General features: G+C 36.1%; 1 protein-coding gene across 2 annotated transcripts; it reads left to right on the top strand.

Moving 5' to 3' along the window:
- Positions 1–1,048: 1,048 nt before the first annotated feature.
- LOC138330432 (uncharacterized) lies at positions 1,049–27,096 on the top strand. Of its 2 annotated transcripts, none has more exons than XM_069278054.1 (6): positions 1,049–1,251; positions 1,794–1,913; positions 3,863–3,945; positions 17,019–17,403; positions 25,587–25,663; positions 26,625–27,096. In XM_069278054.1, exons 1-6 carry the CDS (start codon positions 1,208–1,210, stop codon positions 26,870–26,872), a joined length of 957 nt encoding a protein of 318 aa, XP_069134155.1. In that variant the 5' UTR covers positions 1,049–1,207; the 3' UTR covers positions 26,873–27,096. The 2 variants fall into 2 exon arrangements, with proteins under 2 accessions (XP_069134155.1, XP_069134156.1); XM_069278055.1 differs by having other exon boundaries at positions 1,057–1,251; positions 1,780–1,913.
- Positions 27,097–27,421: the final 325 nt, after the last annotated feature.

Below are 27,421 nucleotides of genomic sequence, written 5' to 3'. Positions count from 1 at the left end.
GTTGATTGTGTTCTGATGTGTGTTTTATGACACTTTTGGTATTGGTATGGGGTAGGTCATTGATCAAATCTGGGGCTTGTATAGATATATATTGAAAGAAAATGAAGGTATTAAAAAAATGAAGGTATTTAGAAAATGAATAAGATTGCAAATGTAATTGTTTGTAAAGTAGAATAATCATTTTACATTCTGGGAAAACAATGTTCAAGTTAAAGGTGATTTTTTTTTCAAAACTCTACGAGCTAATGATAATTCTTTGTATATACTGTAAAAACCATCATCAGTTAAGATTCTGTCGTTAAAGAAATAAAAAAGCTTAGTGCTAGGTTTGGATCAGCAAGTCTTACCTTGGCTGCCATATAGAACGATCCTGTTGAGGTGGCCGCCATTTTCCTATACATCGAATTCTGGAAATTGCACACATAAATTCGCGCAAATCAGGCGCTAAGAACCTTATCATCAGTTATCGTGACAAGGAGTTTATGGGCTACGTTCAGGTCTCCTATGTTATTTCATGGGACTTGGTATATTGAATTATAGAACTAGATTAAATTGTAATTATCTGCTTTATTAAACCTATACAATAGCCCGCCTCCTAGGAACTGCAATAGAATGTTACACACAATTTCGGTTTGTTTGTGACTTCTAACATAAAGGACGGTCTGTCTTGGTTAGTATCCATTTATCATTGTTATGGAAGACATCGAAAAGTACACCCCACAACACCATAAGATACTGATATTGGGCAAATTAGTCGTCCCACTCCTATTTTGGTTTGGTGGGTCGGCCAGAGGACCGAACCAGTACCTTCTTCACAACAATACTGTGGTGTCAAGGGAGACATTGTGAAGATGAAAGTCAGTTCCTTTCTAATAACATAAATAAATCTAATTAAAAATCGACATGGAAACATGAAACAATTCGTGTGTATTTTATTGATTTTGTGATATCGTGTACTTAAGTAAACCGGAAGTACAGATGTGACCCAGTGATCGCCACCATCCACACATCGTCTCCTGAGTACGTCTTTCCTTCTCATTTCCGGTATGTCCATACATGATATTGGTCTAAGCTCTAGTTTCAAATTTGTACTGATCGTAGCTGATTCATCTGCCCGTGTCCCAATGTCAACACGTCACCACTCCCACAGGAGGGATATTTAACACTGACATGACACACATATTTGGCATACCGTGGTGGACGTTAAATGATATGTGAAAATACCGTCTCGAGGATAATTATTCTTTTTAGGTAGGTTTCATATTGACGGTAGAATTTATGTATTATGGTATAGAGAATAACATCATCAGAACATGCAGTTCAGCAATATAGTCCGAAGTTCTAACAAAAACAAGTTTAAGAGCAGCTGACTTCGATTAAAAATCAATGTTTCGACCGTTGTAAATGAAAATGTCTGAATTAATCGTTTTAATTATCTTCATTTATTATTTATATTCTTTTATCTTTTTTTACGTTTATTACTTGATAATTAGGATTTTTGTTTTAGGTTTTTCTTTTAAAGTCATTTTTGCGAAATGTTTCTTGACAATTGCCGTTAATGTTTTATAACCCATAGTATCTCTAGGATACTAAAACATGGCACTGAAACGAAACTTTAATTCATGCTTGATTGGGTGTGACAAAACATCAAATAATGTGATATATCTAGTATTATATGGAAGTAATGATACAGCATTGTTTACTTAGCATCACGAAGAATTAAACAATATTGCAATAAATGCCATATTTACATTTATGTTTTAATGTCTTTTATTGTAGTGATTCTGACACAGATTAGAAACAGGTATGGATTACATGAAGCTTACACTCACCACACTATGGATAGCTTGTGTTATCGCCCTAACACAGATACAGGGTTCACAATCCCAGACATGCCCAGATGGTCACTTCCGGTAAGAACCTATTGTCTTAAAATGTATATGTCTAATAGGGTGGTAGAACTGTTAAAATGATTGACAAAAGTATTATACGGAAACTCAGTTCACTTGAACTCTTCCACTTCTGAGACTGGCAGAATACATTGTGAAATATCAGAGGTAAAGCCTTTTTGGCTGTATAATTCCCAATAATGTAGGAATTTCTAGAATAATGCATTTTTGCAAAGCTTTCACTCGAAATCATGTTGATTTTCTTGGTGAGACTACAGTGTGTTTTGGGAGACTATGGTATGTTTTGGGAGACTACGGTATGTTTTGGGAGACTACGATGTGTTTTGGGAGTCTACGGTGTGTTTTGGAAGACTACGGTGTGTTTTGGGGACTACGGTATGTTTTGGGATACTACGGTATGTTTTGGAGACTACAGTGTGTTTTGGGAGACTACGGTATGTTTTGGGAGACTACGATGTGTTTTGGGAGTCTACGGTGTGTTTTGGAAGACTACGGTGTGTTTTGGGGACTACGGTATGTTTTGGGAGACTACGGTATGTTTTGGGAGACTACGATAAGTTTTGAGACACAACGGTGTGTTTTGGAAGACTACGATATGTTTTGGGACACTACGGTGTGTTTTGGAAGACTACGATATGTTTTGGGACACTACGGTATATTTTGGGAGACTACGATATGTTTTGGGACACTACGGTTTACTTTGGGCTCTACGATATGTTTTGGGACACTACGGTATGTTTTGGGAGACTATGGTATGTTTTGGGACACTACGGTTTACTTTGGGAGACTACGGTATGTTTTGGGAGACTACGGTATGTTTTAGGACACTACGGTGTACTTTGGGAGACTACGGTGTGTTTTGGGAGACTATGGTATGTTTTGGGAGAATACGGTATGTTTTGGGAGACTATGGTATGTTTTGGGAGACTAAGATGTACTTTGGGAGACTACGATGTGTTTTGGGAGACTACGATATGTTTTGGGAGACTACGGTATACTTTGGGACACTACGGTGTGTTTTGTGGGTGACTACGATATATTTTGGAAGAGTACAATATGTTTTGGGAGACTACAGTATGTTTTGGAAGACTACGGTGTGTTTTGGGAGACTACGGTGTGTTTTGGGAGACTATGATATGTTTTGTTGGAGACTACGATGTGTTTTGGGAGACTACGATATGTTTTGGGACACTACGGTGTACTTTGGGAGACTACGGTTTACTTTGGGAGACTACGATATGTTTTGGGAGACTACGATATGTTTTGGGACACTACGGTGTACTTTGGGACACTACGGTGTACTTTGGGAGACTACGATATGTTTTGGGAGAATACGGTATGTTTTGGAAGACTACGATATGTTTTGGGAGACTACGGTGTACTTTGGGAGACTACGGTGTGTTTTGGGAGGCTACAGTATGTTTTGGGAGACTACAGTATGTTTTGTGGGAGACTACGATGTGTTTTGGGAGACTGCGGTATGTTTTGAAAGACTACAGTATGTTTTGGGAGACTACAGTATGTTTTAGAAGACTACGGTGTGTTTTGGGAGACTACGGTGTGTTTTGGGAGACTACGATATGTTTTGTTGGAGACTACGATGTGTTTTGGGAGACTACAGTATGTTTTGGGAGACTACGGTGTGTTTTGGGAGACTACGGTGTGTTTTGGGACACTACGATGGTTTGGGAGACTACAGTATGCTCATGATATATTCTATTATGGTAGTTGAAATGACTGGTCATTTTAAAGTGATACCATACATTTGACAACGAGGAAAATTGTTTTGGTTAAACGAAAAAAAGACAAGCAGATATACCCCCATTTTAAAAATAAATATAGTAGTGTCCAAAAGCAGAAATACATCAGAAGTGCAAATGTATTTCCACCAGTGATTATGTTGTAATGAATTTATATTTGTTTTGTATAATTTGATCATTTTTTTTTTGCAGGGCTGAAGGCACATTTAATGGCATCCGTGTAACCTGCTGTATACCGAACACATTAAGAGGAACTGCGCGCTGTACAAGGAAAGGTACATAACACCAGTCCTCTACATTCTTCTAATCTATATGTTGTCTGGGTCCCTAATCTATATGTTGTCTGGGTCCCTAATCTATATGTTGTCTGGGTCCCTAATCTATATGTTGTCTGGGTCCCTAATCTATATGTTGTCTGGGTCCCTAATCTATATGTTGTCTGGGTCCCTAATCTATATGTTGTATAAAGGTTTTGCTTACTACGGTTTTCTCAAGCCATACATTTCCAATGAATATTTGAACAATTGCTGTAAAATAATTTATTTTAGAGATAAATCTACATATCCTTTACCAATTTGAACCTCTAGAAAGCTTGTTTTATAATGCCCATGGATAGCTCTAGATACAAGGAAACATTGTCCCAATGCACAAATAGTAATGTTTATTTACTTCATTGTCCATTCCATGAAGCTATGTATCTACTGTAAACATTTTTAACGTGGATTCTTAGTTTATCGAACCAATTTTGAGGCCTAAAATTAGATTGAGCAAAATGTATTGTTGTGTATTGTTATACCTTTAGTTTGTATTCCCTATTCTATTCTATAGTAAACAGGGTCCAATATTTCAAATGTTTGCTCCCGTGAAATGTTGACCTGTTGATTGCTTACGTTGTCATAACGTCACAATTTACTGGCATTCGGCAGTGATAGAGTACAATTGATCATGCACAAGTTTATCATTCGTAATATTTTATTTCAAAGCTAAAATCATTACATTCATTTAATTTGCTTCCAAACGTTTTTACCAATTTACTAGGACCGAACTCTTGGCTTTGGCCTTCGTTCACAGGTAACCGTTTGGTCCTCTAGTTCAACATAACACGTGTTGACCTCAAACTCAGACAACAAATGTATCTTGGTCAAACAGACCTTACGGTCCGAATTCATTATCACGCTAAAGATTTCTTTTACGTTACAAATAGATTGCAGTATAACTATTGTCCTTCACATACTCTCAGGTGAGAGATAAATGCCAAAACATGGACCCAGCTTGTTCCTCGCTTAAATTAGAGTGTTAGAATACATTCTGTAGTATCGCAACAGTAAAACAAATTTTTATAACAGTAAAAAATAACATGTACTGAAGTATGATCGCCAGAAATGTGTACCCTTTCAATGTCGTAGCGTTCACAATGTCGAAATGCAAAGTCAATATCGCACTGGTCAATAATACGTACCTGACAAGGCATCAATTATGATGCAACCGAGAACGATATTAATGTATTTCAGTAACATTAATCTCTATTTAAGTATGAAATTGTGTGGTTCTCAATGAATTCTTATACCATGGAATATTCGTGGATAGATGCCTTCGTGATTTATAGCTTTCTGATTATTTTTGGCGGATATGGGGCCAAAGGGGACCAAAATGGCGATATAAACAACTTCTTCTCTAAAACTTAGCATTGAATAACACTCATACTCATATGATATTCATAACATCATTATAAGGTTGGAATTCAAAATTAAACAAATTATGGGGTCACTTTTGCTATTTCTAAGTATAAGAGTTTTTTTTGTAACAATTACAAATCAATAAAAATCACATGTGAGTTAAACAGACCCTCTGGGCCTATTGTTTTAATAAACAGCGGAGGTTTGTACGCCGCGAACTCTGTGTTTAAGTAAACGATTGAGAGCCTTGTGTAAACCAGCAGTTAGACTGCCAACTGTACCTTAGCCACTGAACCTTGTGTAAAACAGCAGTTAGACTGCCAACTGTACCTTAGCCACTGAACCTGGTGTAAAACAGCAGTTAGACTGCCAACTGTACCTTAGCCACTGAACCTGTGTAAAACAGCAGTTAGACTGCCAACTGTACCTTAGCACTGAAAAACAGCAGTTAGACTGCCAACTGTACCTTAGCCACTGAACCTTGTGTAAAACAGCAGTTAGACTGCCAACTGTACCTTAGCCACTCGAACCTTGTGTAAAACAGCAGTTAGACTGCCAACTGTACCTTAGCCACTGAACCTCGTGTAAAACAGCAGTTAGACTGCCAACTGTACCTTAGCCACTGAACCTCGTGTAAAACAGCAGTTAGACTGCCAACTGTACCTTAGCCACTGAACCTTGTGTAAAACAGCAGTTAGACTGCCAACTGTACCTTAGCCACTGAACCTCGTGTAAAAAACAGCAGTTAGACTGCCAACTGTACCTTAGCCACTGAACCTGGTGTAAAACAGCAGTTAGACTGCCAACTGTACCTTAGCCACTGAACCTCGTGTAAAACAGCAGTTAGACTGCCAACTGTACCTTAGCCACTGAACCTTGTGTAAAACAGCAGTTAGACTGCCAACTGTACCTTAGTCACTGAACCTTGTGTAAAACAGCAGTTAGACTGCCAACTGTACCTTAGTCACTGAACCTTGTGTAAAACAGCAGTTAGACTGCCAACTGTACCTTAGCCACTGAACCTTGTGTAAAACAGCAGTTAGACTGCCAACTGTACCTTAGCCACTGAACCTTGTGTAAAACACAACAGCAGTTAGACTGCCAACTGTACCTTAGCCACTGAACCTTGTGTAAAACAGCAGTTAGACTGCCAACTGTACCTTAGCCACTGAACCTTGTGTAAAACAGCAGTTAGACTGCCAACTGTACCTTAGTCACTGAACCTTGTGTAAAACAGCAGTTAGACTGCCAACTGTACCTTAGTCACTGAACCTTGTGTAAAACAGCAGTTAGACTGCCAACTGTACCTTAGCCACTGAACCTTGTGTAAAACAGCAGTTAGACTGCCAACTGTACCTTAGCCACTGAACCTTGTGTAAAACAGCAGTTAGACTGCCAACTGTACCTTAGTCACTGAACCTTGTGTAAAACAGCAGTTAGACTGCCAACTGTACCTTAGCCACTGAACCTTGTGTAAAACAGCAGTTAGACTGCCAACTGTACCTTAGTCACTGAACCTTGTGTAAAACAGCAGTTAGACTGCCAACTGTACCTTAGCCACTGAACCTTGTGTAAAACAGCAGTTAGACTGCCAACTGTACCTTAGCCACTGAACCTTGTGTAAAACAGCAGTTAGACTGCCAACTGTACCTTAGCACTGAACTTTGTGTAAAACAGCAGTTAGACTGCCAACTGTACCTTAGCCACTGAACCTTGTGTAAAACAGCAGTTAGACTGCCAACTGTACCTTAGTCACTGAACCTTGTGTAAAACAGCAGTTAGACTGCCAACTGTACCTTAGCCACTGAACCTTGTGTAAAACAGCAGTTAGACTGCCAACTGTACCTTAGTCACTGAACCTTGTGTAAAACACAACAGCAGTTAGACTGCCAACTGTACCTTAGCCACTGAACCTTGTGTAAAACAGCAGTTAGACTGCCAACTGTACCTTAGTCACTGAACCTTGTGTAAAACAGCAGTTAGACTGCCAACTGTACCTTAGTCACTGAACCTTGTGTAAAACAGCAGTTAGACTGCCAACTGTACCTTAGCCACTGAACCTTGTGTAAAACAGCAGTTAGACTGCCAACTGTACCTTAGCCACTGAACCTTGTGTAAAACAGCAGTTAGACTGCCAACTGTACCTTAGTCACTGAACCTCGTGTAAAACAGCAGTTAGACTGCCAACTGTACCTTAGTCCACTGAACCTTGTGTAAAACAGCAGTTAGACTGCCAACTGTACCTTAGCACTGAACCTTGTGTAAAACAGCAGTTAGACCAACTGTACCTTAGCCACTGAACCTTGTGTAAAACAGCAGTTAGACTGCCAACTGTACCTTAGCCACTGAACCTTGTGTAAAACAGCAGTTAGACTGCCAACTGTACCTTAGTCCACTGAACCTTGTGTAAAACAGCAGTTAGACTGCCAACTGTACCTTAGTCACTGAACCTTGTGTAAAACAGCAGTTAGACTGCCAACTGTACCTTAGCCACTGAACCTTGTGTAAAACAGCAGTTAGACTGCCAACTGTACCTTAGTCACTGAACCTTGTGTAAAACAGCAGTTAGACTGCCAACTGTACCTTAGTCACTGAACCTTGTGTAAAACAGCAGTTAGACTGCCAACTGTACCTTAGCCACTGAACTTTGTGTAAAACACAACAGCAGTTAGACTGTCAACTGTACCTTAGCCACTGAACCTTGTGTAAAACAGCAGTTAGACTGCCAACTGTACCTTAGCCACTGAACCTTGTGTAAAACAGCAGTTAGACTGCCAACTGTACCTTAGCCACTGAACCTTGTGTAAAACAGCAGTTAGACTGCCAACTGTACCTTAGCCACTGAACCTTGTGTAAAACACAACAGCAGTTAGACTGTCAACTGTACCTTAGCCACTGAACCTTGTGTATAACGGCAGTTAGACTGCCAACTGTACCTTAGCCACTGAATCTTGTGTAAAACAGCAGTTAGACTGCCAACTGTACCTTAGCCACTGAACCTCGTGTAAAACAGCAGTTAGACTGCCAACTGTACCTTAGCCACTGAACCTCGTGTAAAACAGCAGTTAGACTGCCAACTGTACCTTAGCCACTGAACCTTGTGTAAAACAGCAGTTAGACTGCCAACTGTACCTTAGCCACTGAACCTCGTGTAAAACAGCAGTTAGACTGCCAACTGTACCTTAGCCACTGAACCTTGTGTAAAACAGCAGTTAGACTGCCAACTGTACCTTAGTCACTGAACCTTGTGTAAAACAGCAGTTAGACTGCCAACTGTACCTTAGCCACTGAACCTTGTGTAAAACAGCAGTTAGACTGCCAACTGTACCTTAGTCACTGAACCTTGTGTAAAACAGCAGTTAGACTGCCAACTGTACCTTAGCCACTGAACCTTGTGTAAAACAAGCAGTTAGACTGCCAACTGTACCTTAGCCACTGAACCTTGTGTAAAACAGCAGTTAGACTGCCAACTGTACCTTAGCCACTGAACCTTGTGTAAAACAGCAGTTAGACTGCCAACTGTACCTTAGCCACTGAACCTTGTGTAAAACAGCAGTTAGACTGCCAACTGTACCTTAGCCACTGAACCTTGTGTAAAACAGCAGTTAGACTGCCAACTGTACCTTAGCCACTGAACCTTGTGTAAAACAGCAGTTAGACTGCCAACTGTACCTTAGTCACTGAACCTTGTGTAAAACAGCAGTTAGACTGCCAACTGTACCTTAGCCACTGAACCTTGTGTAAAACAGCAGTTAGACTGCCAACTGTACCTTATACCACTGAACCTTGTGTAAAACAGCAGTTAGACTGCCAACTGTACCTTAGCCACTGAACCTTGTGTAAAACAGCAGTTAGACTGCCAACTGTACCTTAGTCACTGAACCTTGTGTAAAACAGCAGTTAGACTGCCAACTGTACCTTAGCCACTGAACCTTGTGTAAAACAGCAGTTAGACTGCCAACTGTACCTTAGCCACTGAACCTTGTGTAAAACAGCAGTTAGACTGCCAACTGTACCTTAGCCACTGAACCTTGTGTAAAACAGCAGTTAGACTGCCAACTGTACCTTAGTCATTGAACCTTGTGTAATACAGCAGTTAGACTGCCAACTGTACCTTAGTCACTGAACCTTGTGTAAAACAGCAGTTAGACTGCCAACTGTACCTTAGCCACTGAACCTTGTGTAAAACAGCAGTTAGACTGCCAACTGTACCTTAGCCACTGAACCTTGTGTAAAACAGCAGTTAGACTGCCAACTGTACCTTAGCCACTGAACCTTGTGTAAAACAGCAGTTAGACTGCCAACTGTACCTTAGTCACTGAACTTGTGTAAAACAGCAGTTAGACTGCCAACTGTACCTTAGCCACTGAACCTTGTGTAAAACAGCAGTTAGACTGCCAACTGTACCTTAGCACTGAACCTTGTGTAAAACAGCAGTTAGACTGCCAACTGTACCTTAGCCACTGAACTTTGTGTAAAACAGCAGTTAGACTGCCAACTGTACCTTAGCCACTGAACCTTGTGTAAAACAGCAGTTAGACTGCCAACTGTACCTTAGCCACTGAACCTTGTGTAAAACAGCAGTTAGACTGCCAACTGTACCTTAGCCACTGAACCTTGTGTAAAACAGCAGTTAGACTGCCAACTGTACCTTAGCCACTGAACCTTGTGTAAAACAGCAGTTAGACTGCCAACTGTACCTTAGCCACTGAACCTTGTGTAAAACAGCAGTTAGACTGCCAACTGTACCTTAGTCACTGAACCTTGTGTAAATCAGCAGTTAGACTGCCAACTGTACCTTAGCTACTGAACCTTGTGTAAAAATCAGCTAAAACAGCAGTTAGACTACCATTTGTGTAAAACAGCAGTTAGACTCTTGTACTTAGCCACTGAACCTTGTGTAAAACAGCAGTTTGACTGCCAACTGTACCTTAGCCACTGAATCTTGTGTAAAACAGCAGTTAGACTGCCAACTGTACCTTAGCCACTGAAACCGATCACCAGTACCAAAGGTTATACTATGGTGATGGCAATATAACTGACAATAAATAAATAATACTGTGGTACTTACTTTGTTTGTATGTACATGTACTTACTTTGTTTTGTATTACGAAGCTCGGTTATCGAGTACATGTACTTACTTTGTTTGTATGTACATGTACATTACTTTGTTTTATGTACATGTACTTACTTGTACTTTTGTATGTACATGTTACTTTGTATGTACATGTACATTACTTACTTTGTTTGTATGTACATTGTACTTACTTTGTTTGTATGTACATGTACTTACTTTGTTCTGTATGTACATTTACTTTGTTCTGTATGTACATGTACTTACTTTGTTTGTATGTACATGTACTTACTTTGTTTGTATGTACATGTACTTACTTTGTTCTGTATGTACATGTACTTACTTTGTTTGTATGTACATGTACTTACTTTGTTTGTATGTACATGTACTTACTTTGTTCTGTATGTACATGTACTTACTTTGTTCTGTATGTACATGTACTTACTTTGTTTGTATGTACATGTACTTACTTTGTTTGTATGTACATGTACTTACTTTGTTTTGTATGTACATGTACTTACTTTGTTTGTATGTACATGTACTTACTTTGTTTTGTATGTACATGTACTTACTTTGTTTGTATGTACATGTACTTACTTTGTTTGTATGTACATGTACTTACTTTGTTTTGTATGTACATGTACTTACTTTGTTTGTATGTACATGTACTTACTTTGTTTGTATGTACATGTACTTACTTTGTTTGTATGTACATGTACTTACTTTGTTTGTATGTACATGTACTTACTTTGTTTTGTATGTACATGTACTTACTTTGTTTGTATGTACATGTACTTACTTTGTTTGTATGTACATGTACTTACTTTGTTCTGTATGTACATGTACTTACTTTGTTTGTATGTACATGTACTTACTTTGTTTTGTATGTACATGTACTTACTTTGTTTGTATGTACATGTACTTACTTTGTTTGTATGTACATGTACTTACTTTGTTTGTATGTACATGTACTTACTTTGTTTGTATGTACATGTACTTACTTTGTTTGTATGTACATGTACTTACTTTGTTTGTATGTACATGTACTTACTTTGTTTGTATGTACATGTACTTACTTTGTTTGTATGTACATGTACTTACTTTGTTTGTATGTACATGTACTTACTTTGTTTGTATGTACATGTACTTACTTTGTTTGTATGTACATGTACTTACTTTGTTTGTATGTACATGTACTTACTTTGTTTGTATGTACATGTACTTACTTTGTTTGTATGTACATGTACTTACTTTGTTTGTATGTACATGTACTTACTTTGTTCTGTATGTACATGTACTTACTTTGTTTTGTATGTACATGTACTTACTTTGTTTGTATGTACATGTACTTACTTTGTTTGTATGTACATGTACTTACTTTGTTTGTATGTACATGTACTTACTTTGTTTGTATGTACATGTACTTACTTTGTTTGTATGTACATGTACTTACTTTGTTTGTATGTACATGTACTTACTTTGTTTGTATGTACATGTACTTACTTTGTTTGTATGTACATGTACTTACTTTGTTTGTATGTACATGTACTTACTTTGTTTGTATGTACATGTACTTACTTTGTTTGTGTACATGTACTTACTTTGTTTGTATGTACATGTACTTACTTTGTTTGTATGTACTATTTGTACACATGTACTTACTTTGTTTGTATGTACATGTACTTACTTTGTTTGTATGTACATGTACTTACTTTGTTTGTGTATGTACATGTACTTACTTTGTTTGTATGTACATGTACTTACTTTGTTTGTATGTACATGTACTTACTTTGTTTGTATGTACATGTACTTACTTTGTTTGTATGTACATGTACTTACTTTGTTTGTATGTACATGTACTTACTTTGTTTTGTATGTACATGTACTTACTTTGTTTGTATGTACATGTACTTACTTTGTTTGTGTATGTACATGTACTTACTTTGTTTGTATGTACATGTACTTACTTTGTTTGTATGTACTGTACTTACTTTGTTGTATGTACTTGTACTTACTTTTTTGTATGTACATGTACTTACTTTGTTTGTGTATGTACATGTACTTACTTTGTTTTGTATGTACATGTACTTACTTTGTTCTGTATGTACATGTACTTACTTTGTTTGTATGTACATGTACTTACTTTGTTTTGTATGTACATGTACTTACTTTGTTTGTATGTACATGTACTTACTTTGTTCTGTATGTACATGTACTTACTTTGTTTGTATGTACATGTACTTACTTTGTTTGTATGTACATGTACTTACTTTGTTTGTATGTACATGTACTTACTTTGTTTTGTATGTACATGTACTTACTTTGTTTTGTATGTACATGTACTTACTTTGTTTGTATGTACATGTACTTACTTTGTTTGTATGTACATGTACTTACTTTGTTTTGTATGTACATGTACTTACTTTGTTTGTATGTACATGTACTTACTTTGTTTGTATGTACATGTACTTACTTTGTTTGTATGTACATGTACTTACTTTGTTTTGTATGTACATGTACTTACTTTGTTTTGTATGTACATGTACTTACTTTGTTTGTATGTACATGTACTTACTTTGTTTGTATGTACATGTACTTACTTTGTTTGTATGTACATGTACTTACTTTGTTTGTATGTACATGTACTTACTTTGTTTGTATGTACATGTACTTACTTTGTTTGTATGTACATGTACTTACTTTGTTTGTATGTACATGTACTTACTTTGTTTTGATGTACATGTACTTACTTTGTTTTGTATGTACATGTACTTACTTTGTTTGTATGTACATGTACTTACTTTGTTTTGTATGTACATGTACTTACTTTGTTTGTATGTACATGTACTTACTTTGTTTGTATGTAATGTACTTACTTTGTTTGTATGTACATGTACTTACTTTGTTTGTATGTACATGTACTTACTTTGTTTTGTATGTACATGTACTTACTTTGTTTGTATGTACATGTACTTACTTTGTTCTGTATGTACATGTACTTACTTTGTTTTGTATGTACATGTACTTACTTTGTTTGTATGTACATGTACTTACTTTGTTTGTATGTACATGTACTTACTTTGTTTTGTATGTACATGTACTTACTTTGTTTTATGTACATGTACTTACTTTGTTTGTGTGTACATGTACTTACTTTGTTTGTATGTACATGTACTTACTTTGTTTTGTATGTACATGTACTTACTTTGTTTGTATGTACATGTACTTACTTTGTTTGTATGTACATGTACTTACTTTGTTTGTATGTACATGTACTTACTTTGTTTGTATGTACATGTACTTACTTTGTTTGTATGTACATGTACTTACTTTGTTTTGTATGTACATGTACTTACTTTGTTTGTATGTACATGTACTTACTTTGTTTTGTATGTACATGTACTTACTTTGTTTGTATGTACATGTACTTACTTTGTTTGTATGTACATGTACTTACTTTGTTTGTATGTACATGTACTTACTTTGTTTGTATGTACATGTACTTACTTTGTTTGTATGTACATGTACTTACTTTGTTTGTATGTACATGTACTTACTTTTTTGTATGTACATGTACTTACTTTGTTTGTATGTACATGTACTTACTTTGTTTGTGTAACATGTACTTACTTTGTTTGTGTGTACATGTACTTACTTTGTTTTGTATGTACATGTACTTACTTTGTTTGTATGTACATGTACTTACTTTGTTTGTATGTACATGTACTTACTTTGTTTTGTATGTACATGTACTTACTTTGTTTTGTATGTACATGTACTTACTTTGTTTTATGTACATGTACTTACTTTGTTTGTATGTACATGTACTTACTTTGTTCTGTATGTACATGTACTTACTTTGTTCTGTATGTACATGTACTTACTTTGTTCTGTATGTACATGTACTTACTTTGTTTGTATGTACATGTACTTACTTTGTTTGTATGTACATGTACTTACTTTGTTTGTATGTACATGTACTTACTTTGTTTGTATGTACATGTACTTACTTTGTTTGTATGTACATGTACTTACTTTGTTTGTATGTACATGTACTTACTTTGTTTGTATGTACATGTACTTACTTTGTTTGTATGTACATGTACTTACTTTGTTTGTATGTACATGTACTTACTTTGTTTGTATGTACATGTACTTACTTTGTTTGTATGTACTTACTTTGTTTTGTGTGTACATGTACTTACTTTGTTTTGTATGTACATGTACTTACTTTGTTTGTATGTACATGTACTTACTTTGTTTTGTATGTACATGTACTTACTTTGTTTGTGTATGTACATGTACTTACTTTGTTTTTTGTATGTACATGTACTTACTTTGTTTGTATGTACATGTACTTACTTTGTTTTGTATGTACATGTACTTACTTTGTTTGTATGTACATGTACTTACTTTGTTTGTATGTACATGTACTTACTTTGTTTGTATGTACATGTACTTACTTTGTTTGTATGTACATGTACTTACTTTGTTTGTATGTACATGTACTTACTTTGTTTGTATGTACATGTACTTACTTTGTTTGTATGTACATGTACTTACTTTGTTTGTATGTACATGTACTTACTTGTTTGTATGTACATGTACTTACTTTGTTTTGTATGTACATGTACTTACTTTGTTTGTATGTACATGTACTTACTTTGTTTGTATGTACATGTACTTACTTTGTTTGTTGTACATGTACTTACTTTGTTTGTATGTACATGTACTTACTTTGTTTTGTATGTACATGTACTTACTTTGTTTGTATGTACATGTACTTACTTTGTTTGTATGTACATGTACTTACTTTGTTTTGTATGTACATGTACTTACTTTGTTTTGTGTGTACATGTACTTACTTTGTTTGTATGTACATGTACTTACTTTGTTTTGTATGTACATGTACTTACTTTGTTTGTATGTACATGTACTTACTTTGTTTGTATGTACATGTACTTACTTTGTTTGTATGTACATGTACTTACTTTGTTTGTATGTACATGTACTTACTTTGTTTTGTATGTACATGTACTTACTTTGTTTGTATGTACATGTACTTACTTTGTTTGTATGTACATGTACTTACTTTGTTTGTATGTACATGTACTTACTTTGTTTGTATGTACATGTACTTACTTTGTTTGTATGTACATGTACTTACTTTGTTTGTATGTACATGTACTTACTTTGTTTGTGTGTACATGTAATTACTTTGTTTTGTATGTACATGTACTTACTTTGTTTGTATGTACATGTACTTACTTTGTTTGTATGTACATGTACTTACTTTGTTTTGTATGTACATGTACTTACTTTGTTTGTATGTACATGTACTTACTTTGTTTGTATGTACATGTACTTACTTTGTTTGTATGTACATGTACTTACTTTGTTTGTATGTACATGTACTTACTTTGTTTGTGTGTACATGTACTTACTTTGTTTTGTATGTACATGTACTTACTTTGTTTGTATGTACATGTACTTACTTTGTTTTGTATGTACATGTACTTACTTTGTTTTGTATGTACATGTACTTACTTTGTTTGTATGTACATGTACTTACTTTGTTTGTATGTACATGTACTTACTTTGTTTGTATGTACATGTACTTACTTTGTTTGTATGTACATGTACTTACTTTTGTTTGTATGTACATGTACTTACTTTGTTTGTATGTACATGTACTTACTTTGTTTGTATGTACATGTACTTACTTTGTTTGTATGTACATGTACTTACTTTGTTTGTATGTACATGTACTTACTTTGTTTGTATGTACATGTACTTACTTTGTTTGTGTATGTACATGTACTTACTTTGTTTGTATGTACATGTACTTACTTTGTTTTGTATGTACATGTACTTACTTTGTTTGTATGTACATGTACTTACTTTGTTTGTGTGTACATGTACTTACTTTGTTTTGTATGTACATGTACTTACTTTGTTTGTATGTACATGTACTTACTTTGTTTGTATGTACATGTACTTACTTTGTTTGTATGTACATGTACTTACTTTGTTTGTATGTACATGTACTTACTTTGTTTGTGTGTACATGTACTTACTTTGTTTTGTATGTACATGTACTTACTTTGTTTGTATGTACATGTACTTACTTTGTTTTGTATGTACATGTACTTACTTTGTTTTGTATGTACATGTACTTACTTTGTTTGTATGTACATGTACTTACTTTGTTTGTATGTACATGTACTTACTTTGTTTGTATGTACATGTACTTACTTTGTTTGTATGTACATGTACTTACTTTGTTTGTATGTACATGTACTTACTTTGTTTGTATGTACATGTACTTACTTTGTTTGTATGTACATGTACTTACTTTGTTTTGTATGTACATGTACTTACTTTGTTTTGTATGTACATGTACTTACTTTGTTTTGTATGTACATGTACTTACTTTGTTTTGTATGTACATGTACTTACTTTGTTTTGTATGTACATGTACTTACTTTGTTTTGTATGTACATGTACTTACTTTGGTTTGTTTTTTATTTTACTTTTGTGAAACATTCACGGTGCTTCATAACATTGCACTGTATATTTTTTTTTTTAACTTTTTAAGGTGGCTACACAAAAATTCAAACAACCCATCCACCCCTCACAACGCCGAAGCTAGACACCGTTAACACACTAAGGCCTAATACTAGGCCTATTATAACAAGACCGACTGTTACCCTCAGAACCACGACCACTACACCAACCACTACAACATGTGAAACACCCAGTACAGCCGCCGCCACCACCGACCCACCAAACCCTACAACAGACGAAGACGAGGGCTCGGGCGATGAGACTAATACAGGGAACGTTGAGGAAGGAAAGGACGAGGAGAATCGGACCGCTGCCGGTTTGTCCATTGGGATACCCCTGGTGGTGTTGGTGGCTGTCGTGGTGGCGGTACTATTACTGAGGGTTAGATACAAACGCAAGAAGATGTCGCCTAATGGGTGAGTGTTTTACAATTTAACATTCATAGCCATTTTAGGCGTGTTAGATTTAGGGGATGTCGTGGAAAGAGTCATATAAGCCAAACTCTGACCATATAAAAAATGTCTATGATATTCCATCCCGTATAAACTGGAGTAATCGCCTCAAATCATCTTCATTTTCGAGGAATAACGATTATTTGCTATGAGATGCCATGATCGGATAATTGCAATTTCATTTTTTCCATTGGCTAACTGTAGGGAATGTGCCACAATATTCTGGTCATTTGATGATAACAAGAGGTCCATGGGCCTTAACGGTCATCTGACTCATGACATAAAATAACAAAGTCATAGTATAAAGTATCGGTTAACGATTAATATAAACAATACAAGGAACTCCTTAGTTGAATTTGTAAGTTTCTGAAATAGGTAAATGTCATTTGTTGAACAAACTTGGTAGCCCTTCATCCATATATGGTTGTAACCAATTCAAGGATTAATATAAGGAGGAGTCAGATTTTAAAGCCAAATTTTAGCAAAGCTCCCATTTTGGACCTCCACAGTACTATCCCCATGGGTCTTAGCTCGGTCCTTTATAAAATATGATTGTTCTCACCTAAAGTTCCCCCTTCTGAATCAATTAAAACCCCTATAGACCAATTTCCATTGAGATCAGAGACTGAACCCGAAACAGGAAGTGGGACAGCGGCCTTCATGGAATACCAAAATCTTTACGAAAATGTTTGTATGTTGTTCGGCATCAATTAAAACCCCTATAGACCAATTTTCATTGAGATCGGAGACTGAAACCTTAAAATAAGAAGTGGGCCAGCGTCCATCCTCTAATACCAAAATCTTTACGAAAATGTTTGTATGTTGTTCGGCATCAATTAAAACCCCTATAGACCAATTTTCATTGAGATCGGAGACTGAAACCTTAAAACAGGAAGTGGGCCAGCGGCCATCTTGGAATACCAAAATCTTTACGAAAATGTTTGCATGTTGTTCGGCATCAAGTAAAACCCCTTTAGACCAATTTTCATTGAGATCGGAGACCGAAACCTGAAAACAGGACGTGGGCCAGCTAAAATTAAGAAAATTAGCCCTTTTGGGGCCCCAGTCCTCAGCCCCTAGGGGTCGGACCAGACTCATTTATATAAAATATGATTGATCTTCCCCAATGATGTTCCAAACCAAATATGGATGAAATTCATCCAAGGGTGAATGAGGAGTATGCTTTTGTATAAATAGTCTTACGCACGACGCACGGCGGACGGCGGACGGCGCACGATGACGGACAAAACACGATGACAATAGGTCATCCTGACCTTCGGTCAGATGACCTAAAAATGTTCACAACAATTTAGATATTCATAGAAATCGACATAATAGGTACCAACTCCCAGTCGTATGAAACATGAACTTTATCAATACGCTGGAATATAGTTTTCTTTTTTTATGATTAACAAAAGGCCCAAGAGGCCTTGACTGTCACCTGAGTGCTGATACGGAAAGATCATTACAAATTTGGTTCAAATCTGTAAAAATAATTTACTGATCAGAATAAACTTTAGAATTTTTATTTTTTGTTTTTCATTTTGATAGTAAGTGTTTTATGTTACCAAACCTTATGCTTAAAATTCCCATTTGCTTTGCCAATGTTCAACAACAAAACAAAACTAGAAGACAGTCAGTGTCATTGATTTTATAAATTTCACTTTTTAATCTTTGAAGAATGGCTCCATCAAACCTGTGAATTCATAAGAAGATTTTTGAAATTTTAGCCAATTTGACGACTTTTGGCCCCGCCCCTCTGGCCCCTGGGGGTCGGCCAGGACCAATATGGATATGATGTTAAAACGCTTTCTCAGGCTAATAATTCTAACCCAGTTTAACTTATTTCCTATGAAAACAAAGCAAATAATGTTGATAAATTTGTTTTTCCTATATAAACTATAGTAAATTTTACCCCCTCCCCAGGGAAAATCTGAGATTCCAGGGCCTTGAAAGTCACAATTTTTGTAAAGGGCCTTAAGACCTCCCAATCTATGAAGAGTATCTGTTTCCATCAATTCTGTTAATTCAGAAGAAGATTTTTGAAGTTTTAGCCAATTTGACCCTTTCTGGCCCCGCCCCTAAGGCCCCTGGGGGTCGGTCAGGACCAATATTGATATGACGATAAAATGCTTTCTCAGGCTAAAAATTCTAACCCAGTTTGACTAATTTCCAATGGAAAATAAGCAAATAACGTTCATACATGTGTTTTTCCTATATAAACTTGACCCCCTCCCCAGGGGGAAACATGAGACCCCAGGGTCATATAATTCACAATTTTTGTAAAGGACCTTAAGACCTTTCCATCTATGGTTTTTGAAGTTTTAGCCTATTTGACCCCTTTTGGTCCCGCATTTAAGGCTCCTGGGAGTCAGTCATGGAAAATTTGTTAATAGGATTCAATGCTCATCTCATAAGGATAATTCTGACAACATTTGACTAATTTTCTATTTTAAATGACCAAATAATGCTCCAAAATGTGTTTTCACTATATAAACTATAGTAAACTTAACCCCCTCCCCGGGGGGAAACCTGAGACCCAAGGGTCACATAATTCACAATTTTCGTAGACGGCCTTGAGACCTTTCAATCTATGAAGAGTATTTGATTCTACCACATCTGTGAGAGGAGAAGAAGATTATTGAAATTTTAGTCAACTTTACCCCTTTTGGCCCCACCAACAGCCCGCTGTGGGGTGGGGATCATATAATTCACAATTTTTATTGGCCTTATGCTTTAGAAGGTTTGTGCAAAAGGAGGTGTTGCATGGCCGCCCACGATCGATTTTTAATTTTTTGGTACGAATACATCAATCGGCACATTATACGTATCGGAACAGTATTTATTCCATGAATAGATTATTCATGCGACTACAGCGCCACCTTTTGTAAGTTTTAGGTCCGATTCCTAATTGTGCGCCTTTAATGTATCATATTTAGGCATACAAAACACAAAGATAAATTATTTTTGTGTAATAACATAGCATTTTGTATTATCTTTTTAACGATATACAATACTTCATCATATCTGTTGGGGTTTTCTTGCAATTTCCAGTTTTGCTCTTAATTTTTCATGAAAATAGAGCAATTTCATTTTATTAGTTTTTAATTAATTCCTTAGATAACAATGAATGATCCAGAGTACCCTAAAATTTTAGCAACCAAAAATATCTTCATATATCATTTACTGACTCATGAAAATATTGTGTCGATGAATCACTGGATATGCCGACTTTTTTGCACTTTTGTACGTCTACCCCCTTTATTTCTTACCCAATATCAAAGTACTGAGAGTACTGAGAGTTAATATATTAAACGAAAGCTCTCCTTCTCTCGGCTCTATCATGTATCAAAAGCCGCTTTAGTAGTTCAAGTACGCAGGGGCGTAGGAAGCGGGGGGGTGGGGGGGGCAACTGCCCCCCCCCCATTCCCCAGGACGGGGGGGCAAACATGTCTTTTTGCCCCCCCCCCCCCATTTTCGCCGACTGAAATGTTCTAAAAATGCATATTTGAAAGAAAAAAGGGTCCTCCTGCACAATTTTTGTACTTAATTCTAAAAAAATCTCCGCTGCGCGGCGCATTTCCTAAAACGTTCAAGCACATAATAATCAAACCTTTAATAGTAATAATTCAATACACATGAACTACACTAAAAATGTCCATTAAGGGATTCTACGTACTGCATTTGTATTTAAAAAAATTCTCTTAAAAGATTACTTTGTTTATATGTCTTAGCAAGACAATTAATTCATTATTATTTTGAGTTACAACACAATGTGCTGATGGTGTGAAGCCGGTATGTTCAGATCGAGCAGGGCTGCACAATGATATGACGACACAATTATCACAATTATCATTTCTAAATGCAGGTTACTTTAAATCGAAAAAATACCATGGTAAGAACGCTTTAAAATCATTAAAATACATCGTAAAACTCATCTCAGCCATTCTAAAATCGTAACTTTTTTTCCCGGGGGAGACCCCCGGACCCCCCAAACTCAAAAATTTTATCACGCCTTCGGACGCTCGCAAATTCATCAAAATGCATCGTAAAACGCATCTTAGCCATTCTAAATCGTAATATTTTTGCCCCGAGGAAGACCCCCGAACCTCCCAAACACCAAAATCTTGCGCTTTCGGGCGCTCGCAAAATCATCAAAAATACATTGTAAAACTCTAAATCGTAATATTTTTCCCGGAGTCGACCCCCAGACCCCAAAATCTCGTGCCTTCGGCGCTCACACGCTAATTTGGCTAGTTTTCGTATTCGTTAATTTCCTTTTAGCGACCCAACTTTCTAGAAATGTGTACAAGGATTATATTAATGATATATGAAAAAAGTATATAAAGTATAATGGTTGTGTGTTGAATTAATCTCCTCCTGTAGGTGCGGCGGAGGGGGGGGGGTTTACAAAATATTGAGGACCTTTGCCCCCCATTACGTTTCATCTTCCTACGCCACTGGTACGTAATACTTGAGTAAAACGTATTCCACGTAAGTTGGTGTACCAAAGCTCCGTCAAATTGACATGTATATTGACACTTGACCTACATCTAAATAAAAACTTGTTTTGCCTATATATTACAAAATGTTCATTTTTGTGTCATATATTGAACTAGACAATATGTTGTGTCATCAAACAAAATAAGGCCAATATGACCTATATTTCCTACACCAATCGTCAGATGTGTTTCCTATTTCTGTCTTCATGAGTTTATTTACTTATTAATAAGCAAATGTTCCGTTTAGCGAAACATAAATAGGTGTAACTAATATGTTGACCTTAGATATTTCTCAAAAGAATGTACTGTCGTTTTGATGTCATAAACATGTCATGGATAACTAGGATTGCATTCTTAAGTCAAACAGCCCATGTCTGCATATTATTCACACAATAAAACATGGTCAAACAATACAGTAATGAAAAAAGAATCCAGTGGACTGAAATTGCTGAACTTTTTTGGGGCACCAAATAAGGCATTGCACCCTAGGAACTCTTCAATTGACGTTCTTGGTGTCTGATATAGTAAAAAAAATGTTATCATGAAAGTAGGTCAAGTAAACAAATCATGCAGAATATTACAGACCCACTATCTGAGTTCTTTAGGCCTTTCACATATTGAAGAGCTGTTTGAAGATTTTCATACATTTGACCTGTCTGAAGCCCTTTATTCCAGCATACTGCAAGGCGTCTTAATTATTGTCAAGAAGTCGTTTATGTTTGCCAATTTGAACCCTGTGACCTTCAATTAACATCAAGGTCATTCATTTGACAAACAACTTTGTAGCCCTTTATTTAAGAATACGTTAGGTTTAACATCATGTTTCGATGCCTTTCAGTTATTGAGAAGAAGTCGTTTGAATGAAAAGGTTATGAACGACGGCGCACGAAGTACGATCACTTTAGATCATCCTGACCTATCGGGCAAGATGAATTAGCAGCATTTGCCCTTCATCCCAACATGCTACATGTACAATACCAGGTCTCTAGTCCTCTTAGTTATTCGCAAGAAGTCGTTTAAAGATTTAAGTCTATCTGACTCATGTGACCATGAAAGTAGGTCAAGGTCATTCATTTGAACAAACTTGGTAGTCGTTTAAGCTATCAGTCTACAGTCCGAATATCAGATTCCAATGCCTTTTAGTTATTCACAATAAGCCGTTTAAAGTTTTTAGCCTATTTCATCCTTGTGACCTTAAATGAACTTGGTAGTCTTTCTTGCCAGCATACTACATGCCTTATATCAGGTAATAAAGCCTCTTAGTTATTCACAAGAAATCGTTTAAAGATTTAGCCTTTTTGAATTCTGTGACCTTAAATGATGGTCAAGGTAATTCATTTCCACAAACTTGGTGGTCCATCATTCCAGCATTCTACATGTCTTATATCAGTTTCTTGGACCTTTCGGATATGGAGAAGAAATCGTTTGAATGAAAAGTTTATACGAACGACGAAATGCGAACAGCGCATGACAGTGGACAAAGCATGGTGATTATAGGTCATCCTGACCCTTCTGATTAGATGATTTATGACATTAAAATGAACTAACGATGAAAACGCGGTCCTGCAGGTAGGACGTTAGAATTGTACCTGCTGCCCCTATTGCATGATTGTAAAAGGCGACTAAATTTAGGGTCATATCATAGCATCTCTTCTTCCTAACTTAATTTATACTTCCTTACGTCTTCCTTGACGCCGCCTCACGTTTGGACTTCGGTTGAGAGCTCGCACCTGTGAGGTAGGCTCTGGGTTCTGTCACCTGGCCGAGACACACCCTGCTTAGCGCTGATTATTAAGAGAGTAGGGCGACTGGTTCGCCTGTTGTCGGTATAATGTGACTGGGTGGGAATGTGTTGCTACCCCTGCAAGGATTTGTAAAACAATTCTAGAACTGCTCCAGAACGGTTCTAAAACTGTTCTAGAATTATTCTAAAGGAATTCTAGAATCGTTCTACAACGTTAAAGACTTTTATAGAACGATGCTCTAGAACTGTTCTAGAATTGTTCTAGAATAATGTTCCAGAACAATTCTTGAATTATTCTGGAATTGAAACTGGGGGAGTTCTATGACAGTTCTAGAATAATTCTAAAGGATTTCTATAATCGTTCTACAACGTTAAATGAATCTTTTCTAGAACGATGCTCTAGAACTGTTCTAGGACAGTGTTCTAGAATTGTTCTAGAAAAACTGGAGCAGTTCTAGAACATTTCTAGAATAGGTTCAGAACATTTCTGGAACAGTTCTAGATGTTCTGGAAGTATCATTTAACATTGTAGAACCGTTGTGGAACAGTTGTAGAATTGTTCTAGATTTTTTAGAGAGTTTCTAGAACTTTCATTAGATAATCTAGAAACCATGCACTTTCATAAAGGATGTTGGATGAGAAAAAACTTATAACTTGTAATCAGTACCTGGTAAACTTTTTGGTGGAATTATTTCGCGGTAACTATAGGTAAATAAAGGTAAAATGAGACACAGCTCCTCGTCTGATGTCTGATTGACGCTAGCAAAAAAAGGTACCAAATTTAGTCGCCTTTTACGATTATGTAATGGGTATAGCAGGTGCAATTCTAACGCCCTACCTGAGACGATGGCAACATTGATGGTTCCTTTTTACAATGGACAAAGGACACATACTGTCGTATTCATTACCTTAATGCTTATACAGTTTCTGGAATGCAACATGGCATTGTGTATATGTTAAATCATAACTGTCAGTATTATATGCCCCACTGTTTCAAAACGGATAAGTAGAAATTCTGAAAAAAATATTATAAACATGAGTTTATGATGATAATTTCAAGGTTTGGTCGAAATACACACCTCATCATCACATTCTACTCTTACAGTAAAGTCGGTAATATTTAACACTGTACTCTCAGTACTTTGATATCATTAAAAAAAACAGGGGGTAGACGAAATAAACCTAAAAAAACGTGGCATATCCAGTGATTCATCAACTTGAGCTGTTTATGGTGAAACGATGATAACCTGAATATAGTTTTAAACATCAAAATTTTAGGGTACTCGAGTAGTACCTTACTTATTATATCGCTCAAACGAAAAATTGAAAACTTCAAAAAGGCGTATTTTTTGTCAAATTGGATATTTACGTTCGATTTGTGATAAAATGATATAAGATACAGCCAAGTGTGATATGTCGTTAAAAAGGGCAATTTTTTGTGGTATTTTTAATCACAAGAAACACGTGATTTAAGTGTTTTTACTATGACTTATGCCAGGTAAAAGGCCCAATGGGCTATAAATTTACCAGTGTTAATGTAGAAGGCGCCGTAGTCCTAATAATGGTCCAATCGGGTTTTAAGTATTATAGACATATGTGTATTAATGCAATTAACTAATTTAAATTCAAAAAACAAAAAATTATCGTGGGCGGATTTTCACCCTCTATGCAACACCTCCTTTCATTGAAATTGCTTCAGCGGTTTTTGAGAAGAAGTCGAAAATGTCAATTGTTTACGAACACACGACGGATGACGCACGACGCACGATGCACGACGCATGACGACGGACAAAAGGCGATTAGAATAGGTCACTTGAGACTTCGTCTCAGGTGACCTAAAAATATTTATCCTTAAAGTACACAGTATTGAGAAATATGTAAACGAAATTAATTTTTTTCAGTGACCTTACAAATTTGACAGAGAACGGCCGGGTATTTGTCAAGCCGACAATGGGAAACGCAATTTCGCAAAATGATGGTAAGGTGTATTTTGTTAATTTGAAACATAAGAATTAAATTAATTATACTGTATTTTCCGGAATAAAAGTCGCAACTTTTCCCCTAAAATCGGGAGTGCGACCTTTACACCAGTGCGACTTATACATGAACGAAAACTAAATTCCAATATTTTTAAGAAGGAAAATTAATGGAAAAAACGAGCATCGAAAATCGAACAAGCTGACAATGAAACACTCGCAATATTCAAACACTTTCAAAAACGATCAGTTCTTGTGAGTAATTATTACATGGAATAGTCAGTAAATATATTTACGAAGGTTTATATTGATTCAATCGTACCTATTTTCTTTGAAACTGCGGTGATCTTAAGCCTCCTTTTGTTAATTTATCGAAAACTTATTATCAATTCCTTAATGAAACGATGTGTTTTGACTTTGAATTATTACACAGAATAGACAGAAAACATATTTGACACTTTGTACTGATTTATTCATATTTCCTTTCATTTATAACTCGACAATCTGATCTCCTCCTTGTTAAATTATCGCAAACTTGCTGAGATAACACTACGAGGCCATATCCGGAAGTTTATAAAATAATTCATAGATAATGTTTGGATTTGTGTTTTGAATGATTTTCAGCTTCCACTATGATTATATAAACCATCTTTTCTACGACGACGACTTTTCACATTTTTATGATCAAATTGCGTATTTTGCCTGCGTAGCTATTCATAGTCTTTTCAAATCCGCTTCAATAACTGCAAATAAATAATGAAAGTTAAACAGTAGGTATTAAAGATCTTGATCAAACTCTCTCTCAAAAATCTCAATTGCCAAATCTTATTTCAAAACATCAATACATATAATATATACTAATTTTGATTCACTGAAAAGTATTTAAGACCAAGCCTGACAAGTACAATCTTTATCCGATTGTCTATTATGAAGCATAATGCATTTTTGATGGTTTTATTTCAGAATATCAGGATTTCGAAAAGAACGTGCCCACCTCCCCTCCGCTCGATACATACGAAAGTCTACACCTCTATGGTAACGCTGTAGAACCACAACACTCGTACGAACAGGTCCCTGATAAACGTGATCCGGCCATGTACGAGGCTTTACATGTGTACGGCAATGCTCAAATGGGACAGGCCGATTACGATGTTCCTACATCACGTGTTTTATATGCAAATCTCAAAGGTCATAGCCAAAGCAAAAGGTGAAGCCAGATTTGTGGAATCTATTCGATTTGCTAAGTGCTTGATATGAAATTTGGCGGATCATATTCACAAAGGATTCCTCTAGGATAAATGTAAACTTTGTGTTTGTGAAAATGGTTCGTTTCTTGTGGACAGTTGAAAAGTTATAAGTCATAATTACCAACTGAATGAAGTTCAATGTTTATATCTACATTCGATAACATTTTAATTAAAATAATCCCGAGAGATTTTGCATCAGTGTTTTGCATCAGTGTTTTCCGGCATCGCTGGCACGACAATTAATAATGACGTCAAAATAAGCGGAATGCAGTTCATGAAGTGAGGTTGCAGTGAAAATGTTAATATTTGGTTTTTCCTCCAACTATGGCACGGGGGTAATCGTGGTACATCGGTTTTTTAATTCCGTCCGAGTGGTACAACGATATTTCAATTCCGTCCGAGCAAAATGTTGGCTACAAATTCCGTCAGAGCAAAAACGTCATACGCAACAGACGTTGAAGCAGAAAAAAGTAAGTATATGACATTAAAACCAATTTTTTACTTGCGTAACAT

Source organism: Argopecten irradians, chromosome 8, assembly GCF_041381155.1.
Source record: "Argopecten irradians isolate NY chromosome 8, Ai_NY, whole genome shotgun sequence".
Classification (NCBI taxonomy): Eukaryota; Metazoa; Mollusca; class Bivalvia; order Pectinida; family Pectinidae; genus Argopecten; species Argopecten irradians.
Note: the sequence above shows the minus strand (reverse complement) of the source record. Positions and strands in the feature narration are given on the sequence as shown.